The sequence below is a fragment of the Dermochelys coriacea genome, chromosome 10, assembly GCF_009764565.3.
Source record: "Dermochelys coriacea isolate rDerCor1 chromosome 10, rDerCor1.pri.v4, whole genome shotgun sequence".
Lineage (NCBI taxonomy): Eukaryota > Metazoa > Chordata > Testudines > Dermochelyidae > Dermochelys > Dermochelys coriacea.
Window position 1 is genome coordinate 45,627,832 of NC_050077.1, and position 18,725 is coordinate 45,646,556.

The following is an 18,725-nucleotide window of genomic DNA, read 5'->3' on the forward strand; positions in this document are numbered from 1 at the left end:
CACGTTGGTGTGTCCTAGACACTGTGTCCAAGGACAGGTAGTGTAGTATGGGGTGGGATCTGTCATATTGCCTCCTCACTGACCAATCACAGACCAGCAGCTAGAGTAGAATTCACTGCCTGTGTTAAATATTGAGCTGCTCAGGGGGTCCTGCTGCCTTTGCCAGGCTATTTCCTGTGATCTTTCAGAGGCTGCTCGGAGGTAGGGGATGGCCCTTCCCTCCTCCCCTTCCTGCAGGTTTGAAGGGCTCGGATGTTCTTCAGCTAGGGGCAAGAGAAATCACTTGGTGGTACAAAGGGGCTGGAACGAGGAGCAATAGGATACAATGGAGAAATGTAGACTCTATCAGGCAAATCTGCCTGCTGGGGGGATGGTCTCCCCACGGAAGGAGCTGGAGCCCCTCCCCCGGGACACTTGGAACAAAGCGAGAGAGACAGGCAGTGTAGGGCTGCAGGCACAATCCAGCACTGGACAGGGGCTGATACCTGGAGGATTGAGTAGGTCTTCCCTTTCTTCAACTCCTGGAGTTGATTCTGGCAAAGGATAATTGTTAGATCCCAAATTCAGAGGAATCATTGGTGGCGGGGGTGGCTGTTCACATCCTCTGTTCACATCTGCTCCACACCCTCAAGGGAAAGTTCCAGTGAAACTCGAACCCAGCACATGCGCTTGAAGAAGAGCTTCCAAGTCCATGTGGTTATGGTCATGGCCAGGGCTTCTGTGAGACTTGGCTGGCAAGATGGAGAAATGCTGTGAAGTTCTTGAAGCAGCTTCCCTGCTGGGCAGTAAGGGGTCACCTTGCCAGGCTGCTGAGTGCTGTCTGAGCTGAAGCAAGGATGTAGCTGTCACTGATTTAGAAGCATTTGATGCCTGATCCAGTCAAAAAGTCTTTCCACTGACTCCAGGATTGGACCCTTGGCAGCAGCCATTCAGCACTGCTGCCCACAGGAAGTTCAAACACCCGCTCCTGCCATTTGCGCACTGGTTGGGTTGTAGTTAACAGATGTGTCCCCCAGTGTAACAATGGCACTGTTCCCAGTTGCAACCAACCAGCACAGCAGTCCTGTGGCGTGATCCTGGCGAGGATAGTGTGACGCTCACGCACACAAGTGAGATGGCATGTTGTGGAATTGCTAGGGAAGGCTTTGGCTTTTGTGGTTGCCTCATTTCCTGCTGTTGCTGCTAGGGCAGGTTTTCCAAGGTCTGATCCCAGCCTCCTCCTGAAATGTCTTGCTGCTTCTGATGGCTAAGTACATTGGGTTCTGATGAGCCTATTTTCCCCTGGTTTTGTGTTGCGCTGCCCAAGGTATAGAGCTTGTAAGATGGGCTTGGATTGTCTTCGCTAGTGTATCTTGGTGTGGTGGAGGGGCTCTGCTTTCCATTGGGAAAGTGGAGCTGTTTCCTCTTGGAGTAAGAGTAGGTTTCTTTGAGAGTAACTTCCTGTGTGTGTGAAGCAGCTTTGGCCAGCTGCATCTGTACAGTACTGTCAAGCAGCTGCCTTTTCCTGGGACATGCACAGAGAGAATTCTGTCTGTAGAATGGGTAGCTGTGTTGTGTAATGGTTATCGTAGAAACCTGGGAGTTGGGAGTCCTGTGTTCTATTCCTGACTGCGTCTGTCTTGCTGTGTAACCTGCGGCAACTTCCTCTTTGCCTCAGTTCTCCCATCTGTATAATGGGGATAATCCCATTCCCTCTTCTAAAGTCCTTTGAGATCCTAGGACAAGAATGCTACATGTTAATTGCAAGCTGTTTCTTTTTATTACTAAGGTTGTTGGTGTGAAAAGCTAAGTCTGTCCTAAGATCTCATCCACTCCTGCTGCTCCTGACATGCTTGGAAGGGGTTGCTCTGCACCGGTTGGCAGAACAGGGCTTCAGGTGAGCGATAACTGTCCGTTGCAGCTGATCACTTAGAGATCTTGTCTCCAGAGGTGAGCTGGGTCTCTCAGATGAGCTCCCAGTGAACAGATGTGCAAGTCACCAAATTCACCAGGACCATAGGCACAGCACTAATGGCCCTTTTTGTGGGCTGTCTCTGTAGAGACATCTTGGAGACTGACCCCTCCTCTGCGGGTGGCCTGTCTGGGGATGGGTAGTGGTGTGTGTAGCTACAGCTGGCAGGCAGTGCTGTCTGGGCTTGCACCAGTACCAGCTGGGTGAAGTGGAGGGTTATGACTCCTTTATGCAGAGTAAAGAAGGGCAGGGGGTTGTAGAAAGAAGGACCCAGGGCACAGCAGAGTTAGCTCAGCAGCAGGTGGGGATAGGGGATAAAGCTGGGGAAATGAATGCAGTGGGGAAAGACCTTTCCCAAACTCTTCAAAAGCTGGTGAGCTAATTCTTGTGCTTCCCTCTGAACCAGGCAGAGGATATGAGGAGTTGTCAGCCCCGTGGGGGATGGGTAATACAAGCTGCCTCTTGCAGGCAGGGCCCTATCATCATCCATCAGCTGCAGAGTTAATGGCCTTGTTGATGGGAGATGCTGTGAATCTTAAGCAGTCTGAGGGATTCTGGGGTGAGAACAGGCAGTGACAAGCACAGTGGGCAGACTTCATCCAGCAAAGCCTGTGCCACAAGAACAGACGCAGGAGCAGGGAGGCAGAGGCTAAGCCTAGGTTCTGTGATAAGGTTTTTCTTTCTCCCTCCCTCTGTTTGTAAGGGAAACAGCCAGGTTCCCAGGTGCAGTGCAAATCGTAACCATCTGGATTGGTGATCTTAGCTTCTCCATTACAGCACGCTAAGGAATTTAGAGCTGGCACGAACACTGCTTGTGCTCTACCTGCTGGGAAAGAAATCCTGACTGCTCCCCCTTCCTGTGTTCGCTTCTCCTCCCTGCTCAATGCACTCGGAGCAGGACATGGCAGGAGCTGGAGCAAGAGCCCTGGGTTCTGTGGTTGCGGTGCTGGAGCTAGCTATCGGCACGCATTGAGCGGATTGGATCAGATGTTGTGTTCTGATGTCTATCGTATTTATTTGGAGAGCAGTATTGAACTTTGCTCCATTTGTGGAGGTATTGGCATAAAAACGGCACTTTTTCTCTGACTCTTCCTTGCTCTGGTGTTTACTGCTTCTTCATATGGAAATTATGATTCTATTTCGGAGCAGCCACAGTGAAATCTGCAGCCATTACAGACTCTCTGTTAACAGGCTTTGTTGCTGTTCAGTCCAGTTTTTAAAAACTGCATTGGAGGTCCAGCATTGCTCGTTACAGATGTAGCACAGTAAGGATATGCCTTGCATACTTGGAACATTTAAAAACTCCTGCCTAGCATCAGAACTATGCATGCTTTTGGGGTCCATAGGAATGTCTGATCCTTTTTGGAATCTTGCTAAGTTCTAGGCTCATGGTTGTCTTGAGGCAGTGAGTTCCGCAGGCTAATGATGTGTTTTAGGTGTGTTTAAAATAAGAGGAATTTTTAAAAACACTTCCTTTCCTTTTCATTGAATGTCCCATTGCTTGTATATTGAGAGACGGTAAACAGAAACAACGGATCTACCTTTTCTGTGCCCTTCATTATCTTGTATAACTTCTATGTTCCCTCTTATTCATCTTCTCTCTGAACTAAACAGATCTACCTCTTTGGTCTCTCCTCGAAGGGCAGTCCCTCTAGGTCTCTACTACTCAGAAAATGATGACAATAATTTACAAAATTCACAGCACTGAAGTGTCTCATTCTTATAGCAAGTAAATGATAAACTCTTTAGGTCGTGATAATTATATTTAAGGTTTCTGGCTTTATACTTAAGCTGGAATTTACTGAGAAGATCTTTCATTTGGGGAGTGAGGAGAAACTGTAATTCTAAAACAATAGTTTACACCAGGGTGACAAATCTGTCACTTTTCACTTGTGAATCTCTCCGCCCCACCCCCACGGGGAATGGGAGACCATCAGGAGCAATGTATGAAATGCCAAGAGAACTGAGCTTTCCAGTTATCACCTCCACCATCATGTAGCCAGCAGGGTTTCCTGTCCTTGTGGATCATGCAGAACTTGTGTGGCTGAAGTCCCAGCATTCAGTGTGTGCAGATGGTATAAATTTGGGGATGTAAAATATATGTGCAAGAGGCTTGTGATCTGTGCTCATGGTGCATAGGGCTCCATGAAGGCACAGGTGAAAGTGTTCACAGCTCTGGCTAATAGTGAGAGCTCTTTTCTCTCTAAATATCCCTGTGTCAGAGCTCTGCTGGCACTAAGCACCTCTGCAGGTGGGACAAGTCACTGCATCCTTCTGTGCCATGGTGCCCCAACAGGATTAGCATCAGTGATGACATTGCTCTTTTTGGCTGGGTCAAAATAGAACATTATACTTGTCAATCAGTCTGTGAGGTTTAACAGCCTCTGCATGCACGGCTTCCCAGGGCCACTGGTTAGCCTGCCTCCGTGGTGAGTTCTGCAGTGATTGCACCACTGCTGTATAGTCCGGAGTGAGGTGTGCATGAGCACTCCCAGAAGACTCTGTACTTCACTGGCATTCTGTGGTGCTGACAAGCTTTGGTTGGCTGCTTTCTTGTTAGGATCTGGTACTATTCAAGCTGCAGAAAAGATGTAGCCAGAAAACACTAATGAGGATTTATGACACTCACATTTAGGTCCATTTAGGATGAGGTTCTTCTCCTGGCCTCTTTTAAATACTGCTTTGAATGATCTGTCATGTGCCTCCCAAGTGTGTCAGATGTCGTCCCTGGGGTCTGATTCCAGGGCTGCCTGGCAGAACCTGCTAGAGTGTGCTCTGGAGCACATAGGCAGTGGAACAGGTGCCAGCATTGAAACTTCTGTGCGCTGAAGACCCAACGTGCGTTGACAATATCATGATATATCTTCATGTTGTTGATAAGCAATGTGGAGTTCAGGCTTGGAGTAGGCTCTGGTTCCCATTTGAGGTTACTGATGATACCATCCACAGTGGGTGGAGCTACAACCTCCCAGAAGACAGCAGTGTGTGGGAGATGCATGTTGCCACACAGTGTGACTCTCTGAGCTCTGAAGTGCGATATCCATGGGATCTATGGAGGAGTCCACATGTCTGATGGCATGTGAGCTCAGTGTGGAAGCCTCAGAGCGCTTCGGTTTGGATATCACTGGAGCAGTTGGTCAGTGGTAATTGCCACATGTCTGGAGATGTTTGAAACTCCTCTGACAGTGTGAAGGGATGCGAGTGCTGAGGCCCTCTCATCTCTGAGCCAAGATCCAGCAGTGCCATGCACAGTAAAAACACTGTTTTAGTGATGCTCATTCAGTCTGGGCCATTACACATGATGATGCTGGGAATCCGTAGAGGGGCTATCTTGCTGAGCTGTGGTATAAGCTGCTTCTAGGCATTGTCATCCTGAACACTGACACTGACTCCTGAATCAGCACCTGGTGGGAAAGTGGCAAATATAATTCCAAGCTTCTATGGGTTGGAGCATATGGCGCTGTGCATTATATATGTGTGGGCTCCCGGGCCTGGAACGGGTCATATGGTGAGTTCAGTCTCCCAGATTGTGTATCTGAACCAGTCCACTTGTTCAGGCATGTGGTCTGGAGAGACTGTGTTCTCCCTAGAGCACCGTGTTATCTGGAACTTCAGGGTTCTTGGGGAGGGGGGGGTTCTCTATCCTGTGAGAGGCAGCAGTGTGCAAGTAGCTGGCCTTGCTGCAGATTGCTGCTCTGACAGAACCGGATGGTTGTCCCTCCTGGTGATGGGTGGGGTGATTGCAGTTCCAGCCTCCTGCCTGGAGAGAGCCTGCATCTGTAGCCTGATGTACTGCCTTTTGAATTGCAGCTTGCGTTGTGTTGATGGATTGTGGCATGTTATCGATGCCTCATGCTTGTGGGTCTGACACTCCAGCAGCATGGGCAGCAGGTGTCTCAAAGCCATACTGTGTTCTCTGTGCTGACCGGCTGCTTTTCCCAAACCTTCCACTTCCAGACTCTTCACTTGAGTGTCACTGCACACCTACTGCTCCTCTCCTTTTCCTTGGCTCCGTTGCCCTCTGCTCTTTTCTTTGCATGTGGCTGATCCCCTCCTCACTACACCCACCCAAAACAAAGATTGTGGAGGTACAGTGATGTTTGCAACCATCCCATTGTTCACTGTGCTTGTGTGTTCCACCCTCCCCTCCCCTGTGTCTGTCTGGTCTGTTTAGACAACATTGTCCCATGGTTTCCTTGGACTCCCTGGTCCGTCTGTCTATATCCAGCTGTTGTCTCTTGTCTAATACTTAGTCCATAAGCTCTTTGCAGCAGGGACTGTCTCTTTGTTCTGTGTTTGTACAGCATCTAGCACAGTGACGTCCTTGTCCATGGCTGGGGCTCCTGGGTGCTAAATACAAATACTAAATAATCGTGTACAGTTTAGGACAATCTCTGATCTTCGTTCTGGCCCTGTCCGTGTTAGGAGACTTGCAGATGTTGGCTAGCTAGTAGTGGTTAGTGTGTAGTGTCTCATTTGGCTCTTGCCATGTTCAATGCTCTTCTTGGAGTTGGAGGATTCTCTGAGGCTCTCTGTCGATGAGGAGAGTAGGTCATGTTTAGAAATGTGTTAGCTAGCTCCTTTCACCTAACAGGTTTGACACACTAGTGTAGCCAGAGGGTTAACGTGTTAGTTGGTGTAGTGCTGACCACAACCAGCTATCTCATTTGAAAATGTGCTAAACTCTGGGTATGCTAGTGTGTTAACACATCTGTTAACACTACCTATGTTTCTAGTGTAGACATGGCCTAAGTTTCTTCACTGCCACTGCTTAATCATCTCCAGCGTCAGATATCTCAGACCTGTTGCCCTGAAAAGTGCAGTCACACAGCTCACTTTCCGGTGTTACCTTTAATGTCTGATGCTATCAAGAAATTTCCAAAATTGGCTTGGTGGTTTCTGTCTGGGTCCATGTGATGTGAGGGTCAGGGGTTATAATCAGCCTTGATGCCAATTCTATTTGATTTTTGTACCATGTACCTCTGTTTCTCTAGGTTTAACTAACTGCTGCTGTGTGTACTGATTAAGATGTGCTGGCTCTTTAATGTGAATTATCTTAAAGACACCACAAGGTAGCATGGTTGCTGGAGGCATCTTGGCATGGGCTCAGGATGTCAGACAGCTGACTTCTGTGCAAGTCCAGAGTTGTCTGGCCCTCCCCATGTCAGCACCTGGCTGGGAGTTCCCCTTGCAGAGGGGTTTGGCATGTTGTCTGTGTGGGGTGAGTAAGGCACCAGAAACACCACCACTTTGCATTGGTAGCATATTTCCAGCAGCATGTCTGCTCTGAGCTCTAAGCCTGCTGCCAGGGAAAGGTTTCAAGATCACTCTATAAATCCCCAGTCCTGTTCTAAGATCTCTCCGTGATCCTTGCAGCTTCTTGGGGCGGCATTTTCTTTCTTGTTTTCTCCATCCAGCAGCCTTTGTGTGATTTTTCTGGGTTAGCTGTGTTAGACTCTTGTCTTAGTCACCAGAGTGTGCGTCCCTGAGTTTGGAGAAGAGACAGGACTCTGATGTGGTAAACATAAAGCAGGTTCTTCATTGCAGCTGCTGGACAGATACAGACTCTACCACTCTCTGACTTGCACTGGGGAGTGAAACGTATGCTGCACAGCTATTACCCAGGGGCTGTCTAGTGCCTCGGCCCCAGGAGAGCAGTCATTCCGCCTACAGACGTTAATAGCTTTTGCCTCAGGACCCCCAGCAGGCAAGGTAGTAGTAGCCTCGCTGTACAAAGGGGAACTGAGACAGGCAATGTTACATGGTTTGCCTGAGGTCACACGGGGAATCTGTGGCTGAGCTAGGAACTGAAGCCGGATGTGAGTCACATGCCTTGAAGCCTGCCTTAAAGAACCTGCAAGGTCTGTTGTCTGCATCCTCACTCAAAACTGCCAGGTGTCTGGAGGGGGCTTTAAAGTGGTTGCTTAAGGGGTATGCGTGTTGGAGCGCTACCTAATGAGCATGCTTCCTGCTGCAAAGTCTGCCTGCCTCGACATCTGCTTCTAGAACCAGACTGGCTGGTGCTGAAGTGCTGGCCCTCTGGTGGGGGTTTGATGTGACTAGCTGAAGGGGAGAGAAGCTCTCAGCCCTGGCTTTGCACAGCCTGCTGCTTGCTGCTCACAGTGGTGCTGGCTCCAGCTGTATGTGACTCTGAGCCTGGGAGGAGATTCATGGCCAGTGGCATCGCTGTGCTTAGGAGGAGGACACTGTAATTACTTCCAATGGTGAGACTAATGAGTCCCTGGCTCCTTCCTTTCGCAGATCAGTCTCTGTTCACAGGCTGTCCGCCTGCAGCTTGTGCAGTGACCAGCAGGCCAAGCCTCTCACCTTGTATCGGGATTGATTTTAAAAAAAGCAGGATGAAAAGCCCTGTCACTGGGAGATAAGACACAGGTGTTAGGTGAATTCAGGGATTGATCTGTCTCGACCACTGGCCCACTTCTCAGCTCCGTTCCAAGTCTTCCCAGGACCTGGCTACCTGTCTGCCAATCGCCTTGCTGGAGGGAGGTGTTGTACTCTCCCTCCTTTGCCTTTGCGGGTTTTTCTCTCTCCCCCCTAATCTAAAGCTGTTGCTCCTCCTGGTTTCCCTTTTCTCTGGACAGACAGCTGATAAATAAGGCTTCGTTGGTTCCAGTGCAGAGTGAAATATGAAATCCCATAAAGCCGCCTTGCTTATTAGATGGGTCTCAGTAAACTGCTTATTATGCACTGTGGCATAACGCAGATTACAAATGTGCCCAAACGATAATTAGCAGAGCTGGAACTGTAATTAAACACGCCTGTGCTGCACTGTGGTTTCTGTTGCAAAGTGGAAGGAAGCTGAACGGTTTCAAAACCCACAGGTGCCCTTCCTTTCCTCTGCCACACAAACAAGCAATCAGCCACTGCTCCCAGCGCTGACTAGCAAATAACACTTGGGGCTGAATGCTTCCCCATCTGACGCTCCATTTCTGCTAGTCCTGCTGCCATCAGCCAAGTTGTGTCAATTGCACATGGTTCCTCTCCAGCTATTTCACTGCAGGGGACTAATGTTAATTTGTAAATGGATGGGAGTTGAAGGCAGTTTCTTTGCTCGTGCTAGGGGTTTGCTCAGGGAGAGGGGTTTTCTGGAGCTGTTTGCTTTCTTGGGTCCTAGTGGTTCCCAGGGACTCATTGTTTACATGGGATTTGCTGAGGTGCCCAGTGAGGCCCCCTTCTGCACATATGGCTCCTATCTGCCCTGGTGAGGATCCGCGCCCCGTCTTGGGCAGAGGAAATATGTGGAAGGCAAAATTCTTTCTTCTCCGATCCTTCAGGGAGAACAGGCCATGGGCAGCTCCAAAAAGGGCTTGGACAGCACAAGTGCAGGGTGTGGCAGTCTCTCCAAAGGGTTGCCTCAGAAATGAAGGCCAAGGATCTGGATCCTGAGGGATTTGGTGCTGTCAGCAGAAAGCCAGGCCTGCTGTCAGGAAAAGCCCACAGAAGAATCAGCATGCAGGCTCTGCCGCTGAGTGGGGAGAGACTGTAACTCAGTCACTGCGGAGGAAACCTTGGGGCTGTCTTTAATGCTTATCACACTGGATTCGCTTCGATGGGCTGTCCAGAGGAGAGGAGGACAAGGAGCTAACTGCAGGCCAGCGGCGCTTTGCCCTGTCTGCTTTGGTAACATGGGCAAAGGCAAATCCATCCACCCAGCTTCTGCCAGCATGTGGCAAACTACTACATTTTACCATGGTGCTTCCCACTACCTTAGAACACCCCTTCGCTTCCTGCTTCTCCAGCATTGGTGGCACAAAGCTAGGCCCCCTCCCCTGTTCAGAACGCTGGTTGCTAATAGAGTTGTGGGGCTTGGGTGTGGGAAGATGGGGGAACTCGGGCCCCACAGCAGAGGTTGTGTGGAGTGAGGCTGGGCCTGATGTGGCAACCCCGAAGTTCAGTGTGTAGTCTTGTACTTCAGCTAATGGTTTCGTAAAAAGGCAGGCTTAGCAGAGGGTGCTGTGACAACAGGCAGCTAAGGACAATGTTTTGGCAGCTGTTCAGGGACCAGAATTTGTCTCAATGGAAGTCTGAACGTTTTGTGGCTGTTGACAGTTGAGTGCCACAAATAGCGATGACTTTACAGTTGGAAATGCCAGTAGGGCCATCCCCAGTAGGCAGGGCACCTCCTGGCAAGCACCTCTGCTTCCTGCCTCTCTGGGGCTGAGGACAGCAGGCCGCCAAACTTCCCATGGTTCTAGCTCCAGGGCTGTGCCAAGCAGCAAGCTTGCAGAGGCATCTCCTGGCTAGCTCACTGCTGGATGCTGCGGAGGTCTGTCCCGACTCCCAGAATGACTTGTGTTGCAGTTCGTGAGCTTGCTGGTGACTTACACGGGGGTAGTTTTCTTAGTGTCTGCTGCTGCTTTGAGCTGCTCAGCATCTTACCTAGATCAGAAACCGTACTCCTGGGGAGGAGGTCAGAGTACAGCCTGACCAGCCAGCATGAGTAGTGCTGCAAATCCCCATTACAAGGGTATGGTTGGGGGGCTGATTCAGTGTGGGTGGGAACGCTGCTTTAGCTGGTGGAGGGTGAGAAAATGAGCTATGCTGTCTGGGCACTGGAGACACAGGCTGTATACCAAAGCATTGCATTGACTGGCAATCTGGATAGGGCTCTGAAATGAACCAGCCCTTTGGCTTTTCTCCTCTGTCACACAGTTCTGGACCACAGAGCATCAGCTGGGGTGACTTTCTAATATGCTCAGCCATCTGAGCAGGTTGCTTGCATAGCCGAGATGCTGTGAGCCTGGTTTACTGAGCTGGGGATGGGGGTGGAGATGGCCACAGGATTTGTCTGTGCTCCATCCAGGTCAGCTGAGTTCTCTGCTTTCCATGCAGACCTACCCCAGCTCTGGCACTGAGGAAGTGACTTTCATGTACAAGAAAAGCAAGATGGCTGGGTTTCCTCTTCACCATGAGAGACCCCCTGCGTCATCCCAGCAGGGCTCTGGTGCATGGAAAGCAGAGGTGTAGGGGTTAGTCTCTAAACAGGCAGTGAGGTTGCTGGGGGTCGATCTGGTCTGGAGTAGAGCTGGGGAGAGGCCATTGGGATAGAACAGGTATCTGAAGGGTGCCAGCTGCCTCTCCTGCCCTGCCTCAGCCAGTCTGGCAGAATTCTGTGATTCCTTCCATCAGATCCAGGGCTGCTTTTCTGGGTGTTGATGTTCAGGCAATAGCCAAACCAGATCCGTCTCCAGGTAGATTGACTGACTGGCTACGGGAGACTGGGAATCCTGTTCTGGAAAGACTTTTTGTTGTTGAATGCTGCCCAGCTAGAGCCTCTCTGGCAGGGCTGAGTTCCAGCAGGTCTCCAGCTGAGGAACAGGGGTGGGGCCTAGACTCTATTTGTAAAATGCTGTTCTTGCATTGGGCTGTAGTTTATAGGCATATCAGGGCTGGAAAAACTTAAGTCCTACTCCTCTGATGTAGGATGGATGGGCTGTGAACCTGCTCAGAGCAAATAGGCCAAATGGGACAGTGGCAGGAGAGGGGCACCCTGATTTGTGTTCTCCAGGAAAGCGGGAGGGCCTTGCTAGTGTTTGCTTTCTCCTCGGTGCTCTCCCCAGTGGTCACTGGTGTATTTCTCCTTCCCCGCAGATGGAGTCTCCAGTCTCCACGCCTGCAGTATTGCCCTTGCATCTCCTGGTCCCCGTTGTCAGTAATGACATCTCATCACCATGCGAGCAGATCATGGTACGCACTCGCTCTGTGGGAGTGAACACCTGCGATGTGGCATTGGCTACCGAGCCGGAGTGTCTGGGCCCTTGTGAACCCGGCACCAGCGTCAACCTGGAGGGCATCGTCTGGCAGGAGACGGAAGATGGTAAGTGCCTTTGGAGAGCTTGTCTGTCCTCTTCCACAGTTGGATTGTTGTTTGTCATACCGTTGTATTCATTGCCAGGTGTGCATGCTGCCCCATCCCCAGCATTACCCTTCCAGGCCTAAGAGGGGTGGGGTATTCTTGGAGGACTGTAGCTGGGATGGGAGGGGTTCAGAGGGCATGTCTCAAGGGTCACTTCGAAGTGTGAATCTATACAGCAAATCCAGTAACAGTAACAAGTTAGCCTATAGCCCAGATGGGATGGAAACACCTAGCACCCAGTAGTGCTGTTGTCACATGAATTAAAGCAGATAAAGAAGGGAGCGCACCAGGCTCTCCCCCTCTTCCAAACTGAGCTTTGTTTATGTTTGCGTATCTCTCCCAAGGGCACACGTAACCAGCGAGGTAGCAGGAAGCTCTTGCTAAGTAACTGATCCAGTCGAGCTCTCGCAACAGGCCCTAGAGGAGATCAGGGTTCCAGGCCAAAGGAGCCTTTTTCTGATGGGTGCTGATCGGGTCTTGTGCACAAGGCCTGGCTTTGTGTTCGGAGTTCGTGAGGGTAGATGAGGTTTAGCTGCCATTAGACCCCTGCCAGCACCTCTGTCCCAGGTTATTTAGAGAGCTCAGAGCACAGATCTCTCCAGGTATGAGAGGCACAAACCTGTGCTCGTCCCTGAAGTTGAGACCAGTCATCATCATGCGCTCTCTGCACGGCGCCGTGTGCCCCTTTAACTGCCTCTGTAGGAGTTTGTAAATCTGGAGGCTGCGGGGTGAGCATGGGCCAGAGCAGTGTGTGCGCGGCATCCTGGCAGTGCTGTGGGTGAGTTCAGCTTCCCCACACCTGCCATTGTTTAATGGGGCAAGGTGGATGCTCTAAAGGCAATGCAGAGGTGCTTAGGAAGGAGAGCCATTGGCAAGCCAAGAAAGTGGGTTTGGGCAAGCAGACCTTGCGAGACCAGGGTGTGCATTCTCCCCAGGCCAGGTTCCAGGCTGGCTGAGTGATGGGATTGGCACCACCTTCTCGTTGTGATCTATTCCTAGTCTAGAATTACTACTTGTGTGCACAGGAGCCAGTCCTGAGGTACCTGCCCTTTTCCTGACTCCCTCTGAACTGCCGTGCTGGGGATTACTTTTCCAGGGTCAGTGTATTGAAAAGCTCTGGAAGCAAATAGCCCACTGCTGTGTTTCCCTTGTATTTGCTTGGCTCAGGACATTCTGGATTTGCCTTTTTGAAAGTGGCCTTGTAGTTCATGAAATACAGGGGCCATTCGTGTGAATACCCACAAAATGAACATTGGGTGAATGTCACACAGCTAGTTACTGAAGGAAGCACCAGAATGTGCCTCCTGGTCAGAAACTCCTCAGGCTTCAAAATTGGGTTGGAGAGTACAGAAGACCATCCTTCCTTATGAGACTCCAACTGTCTCCTGCTTCCCGGGAGGCTGGAGGTACCAGGAGAATATCCTTTCATGTGGCACTTCTGGTCCCTGCTGGAACTGGGATGTGGGAATGGAACCCAGAGGGAAACACTCAGTGACCATCAGACGCCTCAGAGAAGCTCATTCCTAGAAATGGACACCCCTGTGTCTGCTCCTCCCTCACTAATGTGTGTTGGGAACAGGGAGAAGTGCTAGTGATTGCTAGTACAGAAACTGCCTTGGTTGGCTCAGATGATCATTACAACTCAACTTAAACTTAAATCTCCATAGGCAGGGGTACGCTGCTGTCATTCAGCCAGAGGTTGCTTGTTTCAGTGTTGCAAGCAGAGGTTACAAACCATATCTACAGCTTGTGTGTAATTTTGCTGGAGTTCGTTGCTTTGTGTAGATCTCCAGTACATAAAATGATACATGGGCAAAACCAGTTCTGTGCAGCCCTCAGTACCGTGTAAAGATCATGGGTTGGGCCCAACTCCCCTACCATTTTTTAAATATGTGATTGGCCCGTGTCCAAACGATGCAGCTACAACTGTGCAGCTGTTAGAATGGAGCATATTCCCACTGGGATGAGAGCGAGACCTGAAGCAGTTGGGAGAGGGGGAGCTTTCTGGGGTGTCACCTTAGAGCCTGTGTCCCAGTGGGGTCTGGCCAGAGCAGTAAGGCAGGAAACTGGCTGTTCCATTCCGCTCCATCCTCTCCATTGCTTTCTGCTCAGTTGTGTGGTTGGGAAGTTTCGTGGCCAGCAAGGAATTGGAAGTGGCTTTCCCTGGTGTACCTGAGGGAGGAAGGAGGGAGCAAGTATGTTTCAAAAACCCGGGGGATTCCTCCTTTCTCAGCTAGCATGGCCAGTGGGGAGGAGGAAGCAGGTATTGGGGCCTAGATTGTGGAAGTCGGTGTGTGCTGGTGGAAGTCTGTGCTTGCAGCTGTCAGCCTGTGGCATAGCTAAAACTCACTGAGGGTGTGTGAGCCAGCCGTGCTGTTGGCTGCCCTTTCCACTCTGTGCTCCTAGGATTGGATTGGGGAGAACTGGAGGAAAACATAAGGCTTTATGCTGATGAGCCCTGCTCTTGGGGTAGTTTTAAAGCACTAGTCTCTGTTGAGTGTCCAATCAGCTGCCTGCCAAGGTCTCGCTCTGTGAAGCAGACTTGGCGAACAGCCTTTGCTTCCCTCCAGTCTACTCCAGGAGTCTGTGAGCCACTGCCTGGTCCCCACGCATGGACTCTGTCACTTTGGCCCCACGTATCTATGCTGCTGTCATTGCCCCACATGTCAGAGAAGCCACGGGTGCCTGCAAGGGCTGGAAGAAAAGCAGCTTGGCTGCACTGTATGTAAGATCTCTTCGCCCTCAACTGCCCCAGATTTATTTCCTGTCTGCCTGTAGGATCGTGACCCTCCCCCTAGAGTCCCCAAGTCAAGATCCTGGTTCATATTAGGGATGTAAAAGGTTAAATGGTTGTCCGGTTAACTGGTAAGCATTAAGTTTACCGTTAACCAACCTTAACCGTTAACTCCAGCAGCCCTACGCCAGCTGGAGGGACCCGAGCCCTGGCCGCGCAGGGCTGGCCAGCTGGAGCAGCCCCGACTGCGCCAGGCCTGCCATCCAGAGGGACCTCGCCCCAGCCCCTGCTGCTCCGGGCTGGCTGGAGGGACCTTGGTTTATGGTTAACCAGCTAAACAATATAATTTTAATAATTTAACCAGTTAACTTTTTTTACCAATATTTACATTCCTAGTTCCTATAGAGGAGCAGGCATCTGTGCCAGCCCTATTGTCAGCCCCTCACTCGAGATGGACTCTTCATTCAGATCAAGGCCAAGCAGGGCTTGAAAAACCCACTCGCCAGTGGCAAGTAGTAACCTCTTTCCTGGTGGGTGAGTGGGAGTTGAGGGAAGCCAAGGCCATCGATTTCTGCCAAGTGTAAGCTTTTGTAGAAAAGAGAGAAATTAGGGATACTAGTAAAGAAAACCATTCTAGTGTGTCCTGATGGAGAGAGTTCCTGAGTCTGCAGACAGCGTCTCTGCTGCTTCTCCAAGCTTTCCCAAGGCTACAGCAGCATGAAACTGACAAGACTGGTTCGCTGTTGCTGTTGAGAATCCTGTGAGCTATTCACAGGGGAGGGGAACATAAAAAGAGTCTGGAAGCAGGGATAAGTAGGGAGACTACCAACTTCACAGCAGCAGCCAGGAGGTTGAGTGAGATTAAACCACCCTGCCCCTTGAATAGTCAAGAGGCTCTGGAGTAGAGAAGGGACAGATGAAAGCTCCTGAATTCTTCCAGGAATCAGAGGAGCGGAAATTTATCAGACATCTGTTAGCAAGATGGACTCCTTGAGCAGGATCCAAGGGCAGCAGCCTGGTTGGAATTTACCTGGTGTCTTGTAAAAATGTTCTAGCCTGATTGCTACACACAGCTCTCAGAGAAAGCTGCTGCAGCAGGCCGCCTGCTCCGTACAGGAATTAGTTGAGGCATGGCGGCCACTTCCCACTGCACTAATTTCCAGTCCTCTCTGATTCAGGCTTAAACAACTCGGTTAGCCTTAGTGCCTGGTATTTATTTTTCACCCCCCCTCTCTTCCATGCATCTCCACTCTGTGCAGTTCTGCAGCCTGTCTGCCTGTCCTTCCACATTATCCCTTTTTTGGCAAGTATTGTTTTAGATCTTGCCTTGGAGGCATTCTGCGATTCCTGCTGCTTGGCTATTTTTAGTCTGCAGTAATTCAATGAACTTGTGCAAAGATCCTTCTGAGCCTGGCTCCTGCCGTCAGGAGCGATGGCTTTGCTGCAAGGACTGTGTACCTGGTATTCAGGGCTCAAGTCCTGTTGTCTTCGCTGGCCAGTCCCAGTCTTCAGTGCAGTGCTCCTGTCCTGTGTGTAGCTAGCAGACTTAGTATAGGGAAGAGCTGACTCGAACCTCTTTGGATGAAGCTCTCGCTAAGAACACACCCACTCCACTTCTGTCTCCTTGCCCCGCCCACAGTGAAAGGGTGTAGGGCAGAGGTGGGCAAACTCTTTGGCCTGAGGGCCACATCGGGGTTCCGAAACTGTATGGAGGGCTGGGTAAGGAAGGTTGTGCCTCCCCAAACAGCCTGGCCCCCACATCCTATCCACCCCCTCCCACTTCCTGCCCCCTGACTACCCCCCTCAGAACCCCTGATCCATCCAACCCCCCCCCCCCGTTCCTTGTCCCCTGACTGCCTCCTCCAGGGACCCCTCCTGCCCCTAATCGCCCCCCCTTCCTCCCCGGGACACCGATTCCTATCCATACACCCCCCCCGACAGGCCCCTTGGGACTCCCATACCTATCCAACCTCCCCCTGCTCCCTGTCCCATGACTGCCCCCCGGGACTCCCTGCCCCTTATCCAACCCCCTCCCCACCCCCTTACCATGCCGCTCAGAGCAGCAGGGCAAGCTGAGGCTGTGGTGGATGGGGACAGCAAGGGAGGGACTGGGGGCTAATCTTCCTGGCTGGGAGCTCAAGGGCCAGGTAGGACGGTCCCGCGGGCCATAGTTTGCCCACTTCTGGTGTTGGGGCACTGCTTACAGTACTGCTGTAGGATTACAGCACACACCTTGCTTACGTGATGTGTGAGGCCAGGGCTTGCAAAATGCACCAGATGCCTCTCCAGTGACTGTTCCGTGCCCTAGATGTCCCCAATGGGTAGAGGGAACTCTTGCTCCCCTGCTGGTGGATTGGGCAGCACCTCTCTCTCTCTTCCCCTTTTTATTTGCTTGATTAATTTTTCTCCACCTCCCTCCCCTCCTCTGTGTTTGGTGTCTCCTCTTTAGTCCATCTGCTCTGATGCTGCCCCAGCCTTGCCCAAGCAGGACTCTCCCTCGTTGACAGTTTCACTTCACTGCTTGGGAAGTGCTCTGGGTTGCAGTAGCACCTGTGGTACCTGTGCTTAACTCTCAGTAGCCATAGAGTGGGGGTGGTGCTTTTACTGTATGTCTGAAGCTACAGTTCATGGCTTAAAATATCATCCCCACAGTTAGCTGATTGCAGGAAGTGTGTGATGTGAGCTACATGGCTCTGTGACAGGGAGAGGGGTTTGTTGCAACATATGAACTGGTGTTTCCAGCTTCCTTGTGCTGTTCCCTGAGTGGGGTTGATAGATTTGTATGTGTGTGGGCTGTTTTATGCCTGGATAAAGACTAGTCTAACTAGGCACAGGACAGAAAGGGCCTTGCTTCCTTAGCTTAACTGCTAAGCAGTTAGTCCGAGGAGAGATGGCCTCTGCTGATGTCCGGTGAGTGGTACTCGGGCTGTTTCAGACACTTAAACCTGAGACAGAGGTGGAGAGAAGCTCCTAGCAGGATCACTGCAGGCTGTTTCTGTACTTGGGGGACACAGCCAGATGTCTTCTCCCCACAGCAGCTACAGACATCGTTTGCTCTGAGGTCACTGCAGTCTTCCTGAAGAAGCTGTCATGAGTTCTCAGCATTGTACGCTTGTGGATTCTGACCCACCCCTTTCTCAAAGGAGTCTCAGGGCTTGTCTACACTTGCAGCGCTGCAGCTGGGCTGCTGTAGCACTTCGTGAAGATGCTACCTACGCTGACTGGAGAGTCCTTCCATCTACATAGTGCTGTCTACCCCAGGGATTAGGTCGTTAGAACTGCGTTGCTCGGGTGGATGCAGTTTGGAGTGTAGACTCCGCCTTAATCCAGGCCCCAGTGTGAGACAGGGCCATGCTGTGTTCCCATGGAGTGAGAGATGGGTGGAAGGCTCTGACCTGGTGTGTGACAAGTCTCTGGCAAACTGGCTTTGCATCAGACATGCCCCTCAGTAATCACTCCCACATAGGCCTTCCTGCACGCTCAAAGCTCCCAACCACATGTTCATCTCTCCCAGTCTGAGCCGCTTAACATCATATTGTGCCAACAGGCAGAGGTAATTGGGGCTCATCCAGTCGCATAACTTCCTCCTTCCTTTCCTGGGGACTGTGTTTGCAGCCTGCCACTGAACTGTCTGGGGGCTGTGTGCGTGAACTCGTGGCTGGAATAGACTTTCTGTAGCATCACGCAGCCCAAAGGATCACTGGCACTGGGCAGATAATACCCACCTGGCTTGGCCACCTCTGGGAAGGACAACAGCAGGCACACAACAGTGGAAGGAGGAGGGGATGTTTTGGCTAGAGCAACCTCCCTTTCAAAGGGAGGGTATTGTCTCTCCCTGTCCTGTGGAGTCAGGAGGCTGCTTTTAAGCACTTTTGGAACTCCTGTATCAGCCCAGAGGGTAAAAGTTGGTGTTTCAGCCCCTGCTAGGAAGTGACCCTGGAATTCCAGGGGCTTGGAAGGTTTTACAACCGATGTTTAGACATTCAGTCTTCCCCTCCAACCAGCACTGGCAGACACAGCCATCATGCTGTAGGAGAGTGGGTCCTAGGAGCCCTCTGAAAGAGCTGGAAGGAAACAAATGCCTGGCAAAGCTAAGTAGGGCCTAGATCAGGCCACTGAATGGCCATAGTTTATTGGAAACTTGGAAACTTTTGGCTCTGTTT

The 18,725-nt window shown here is 51.1% G+C and overlaps 1 protein-coding gene across 9 annotated transcripts in view; it reads left to right on the forward strand.

Annotated features, from left to right (window-relative positions):
* The window catches only part of ZNF609 (zinc finger protein 609), a 125,437-nt gene that overhangs the window by 76,499 nt on the left and 30,213 nt on the right, over nt 1-18,725 (forward strand). For all 9 annotated transcript variants that reach the window (XM_038419752.2, XM_043494248.1, XM_038419751.2 and 6 more), the window contains one exon: nt 11,564-11,789. In XM_038419752.2, coding sequence (XP_038275680.1) covers nt 11,564-11,789 — 226 coding nt within the window. The remainder of the gene's footprint in view (nt 1-11,563; nt 11,790-18,725) is intronic.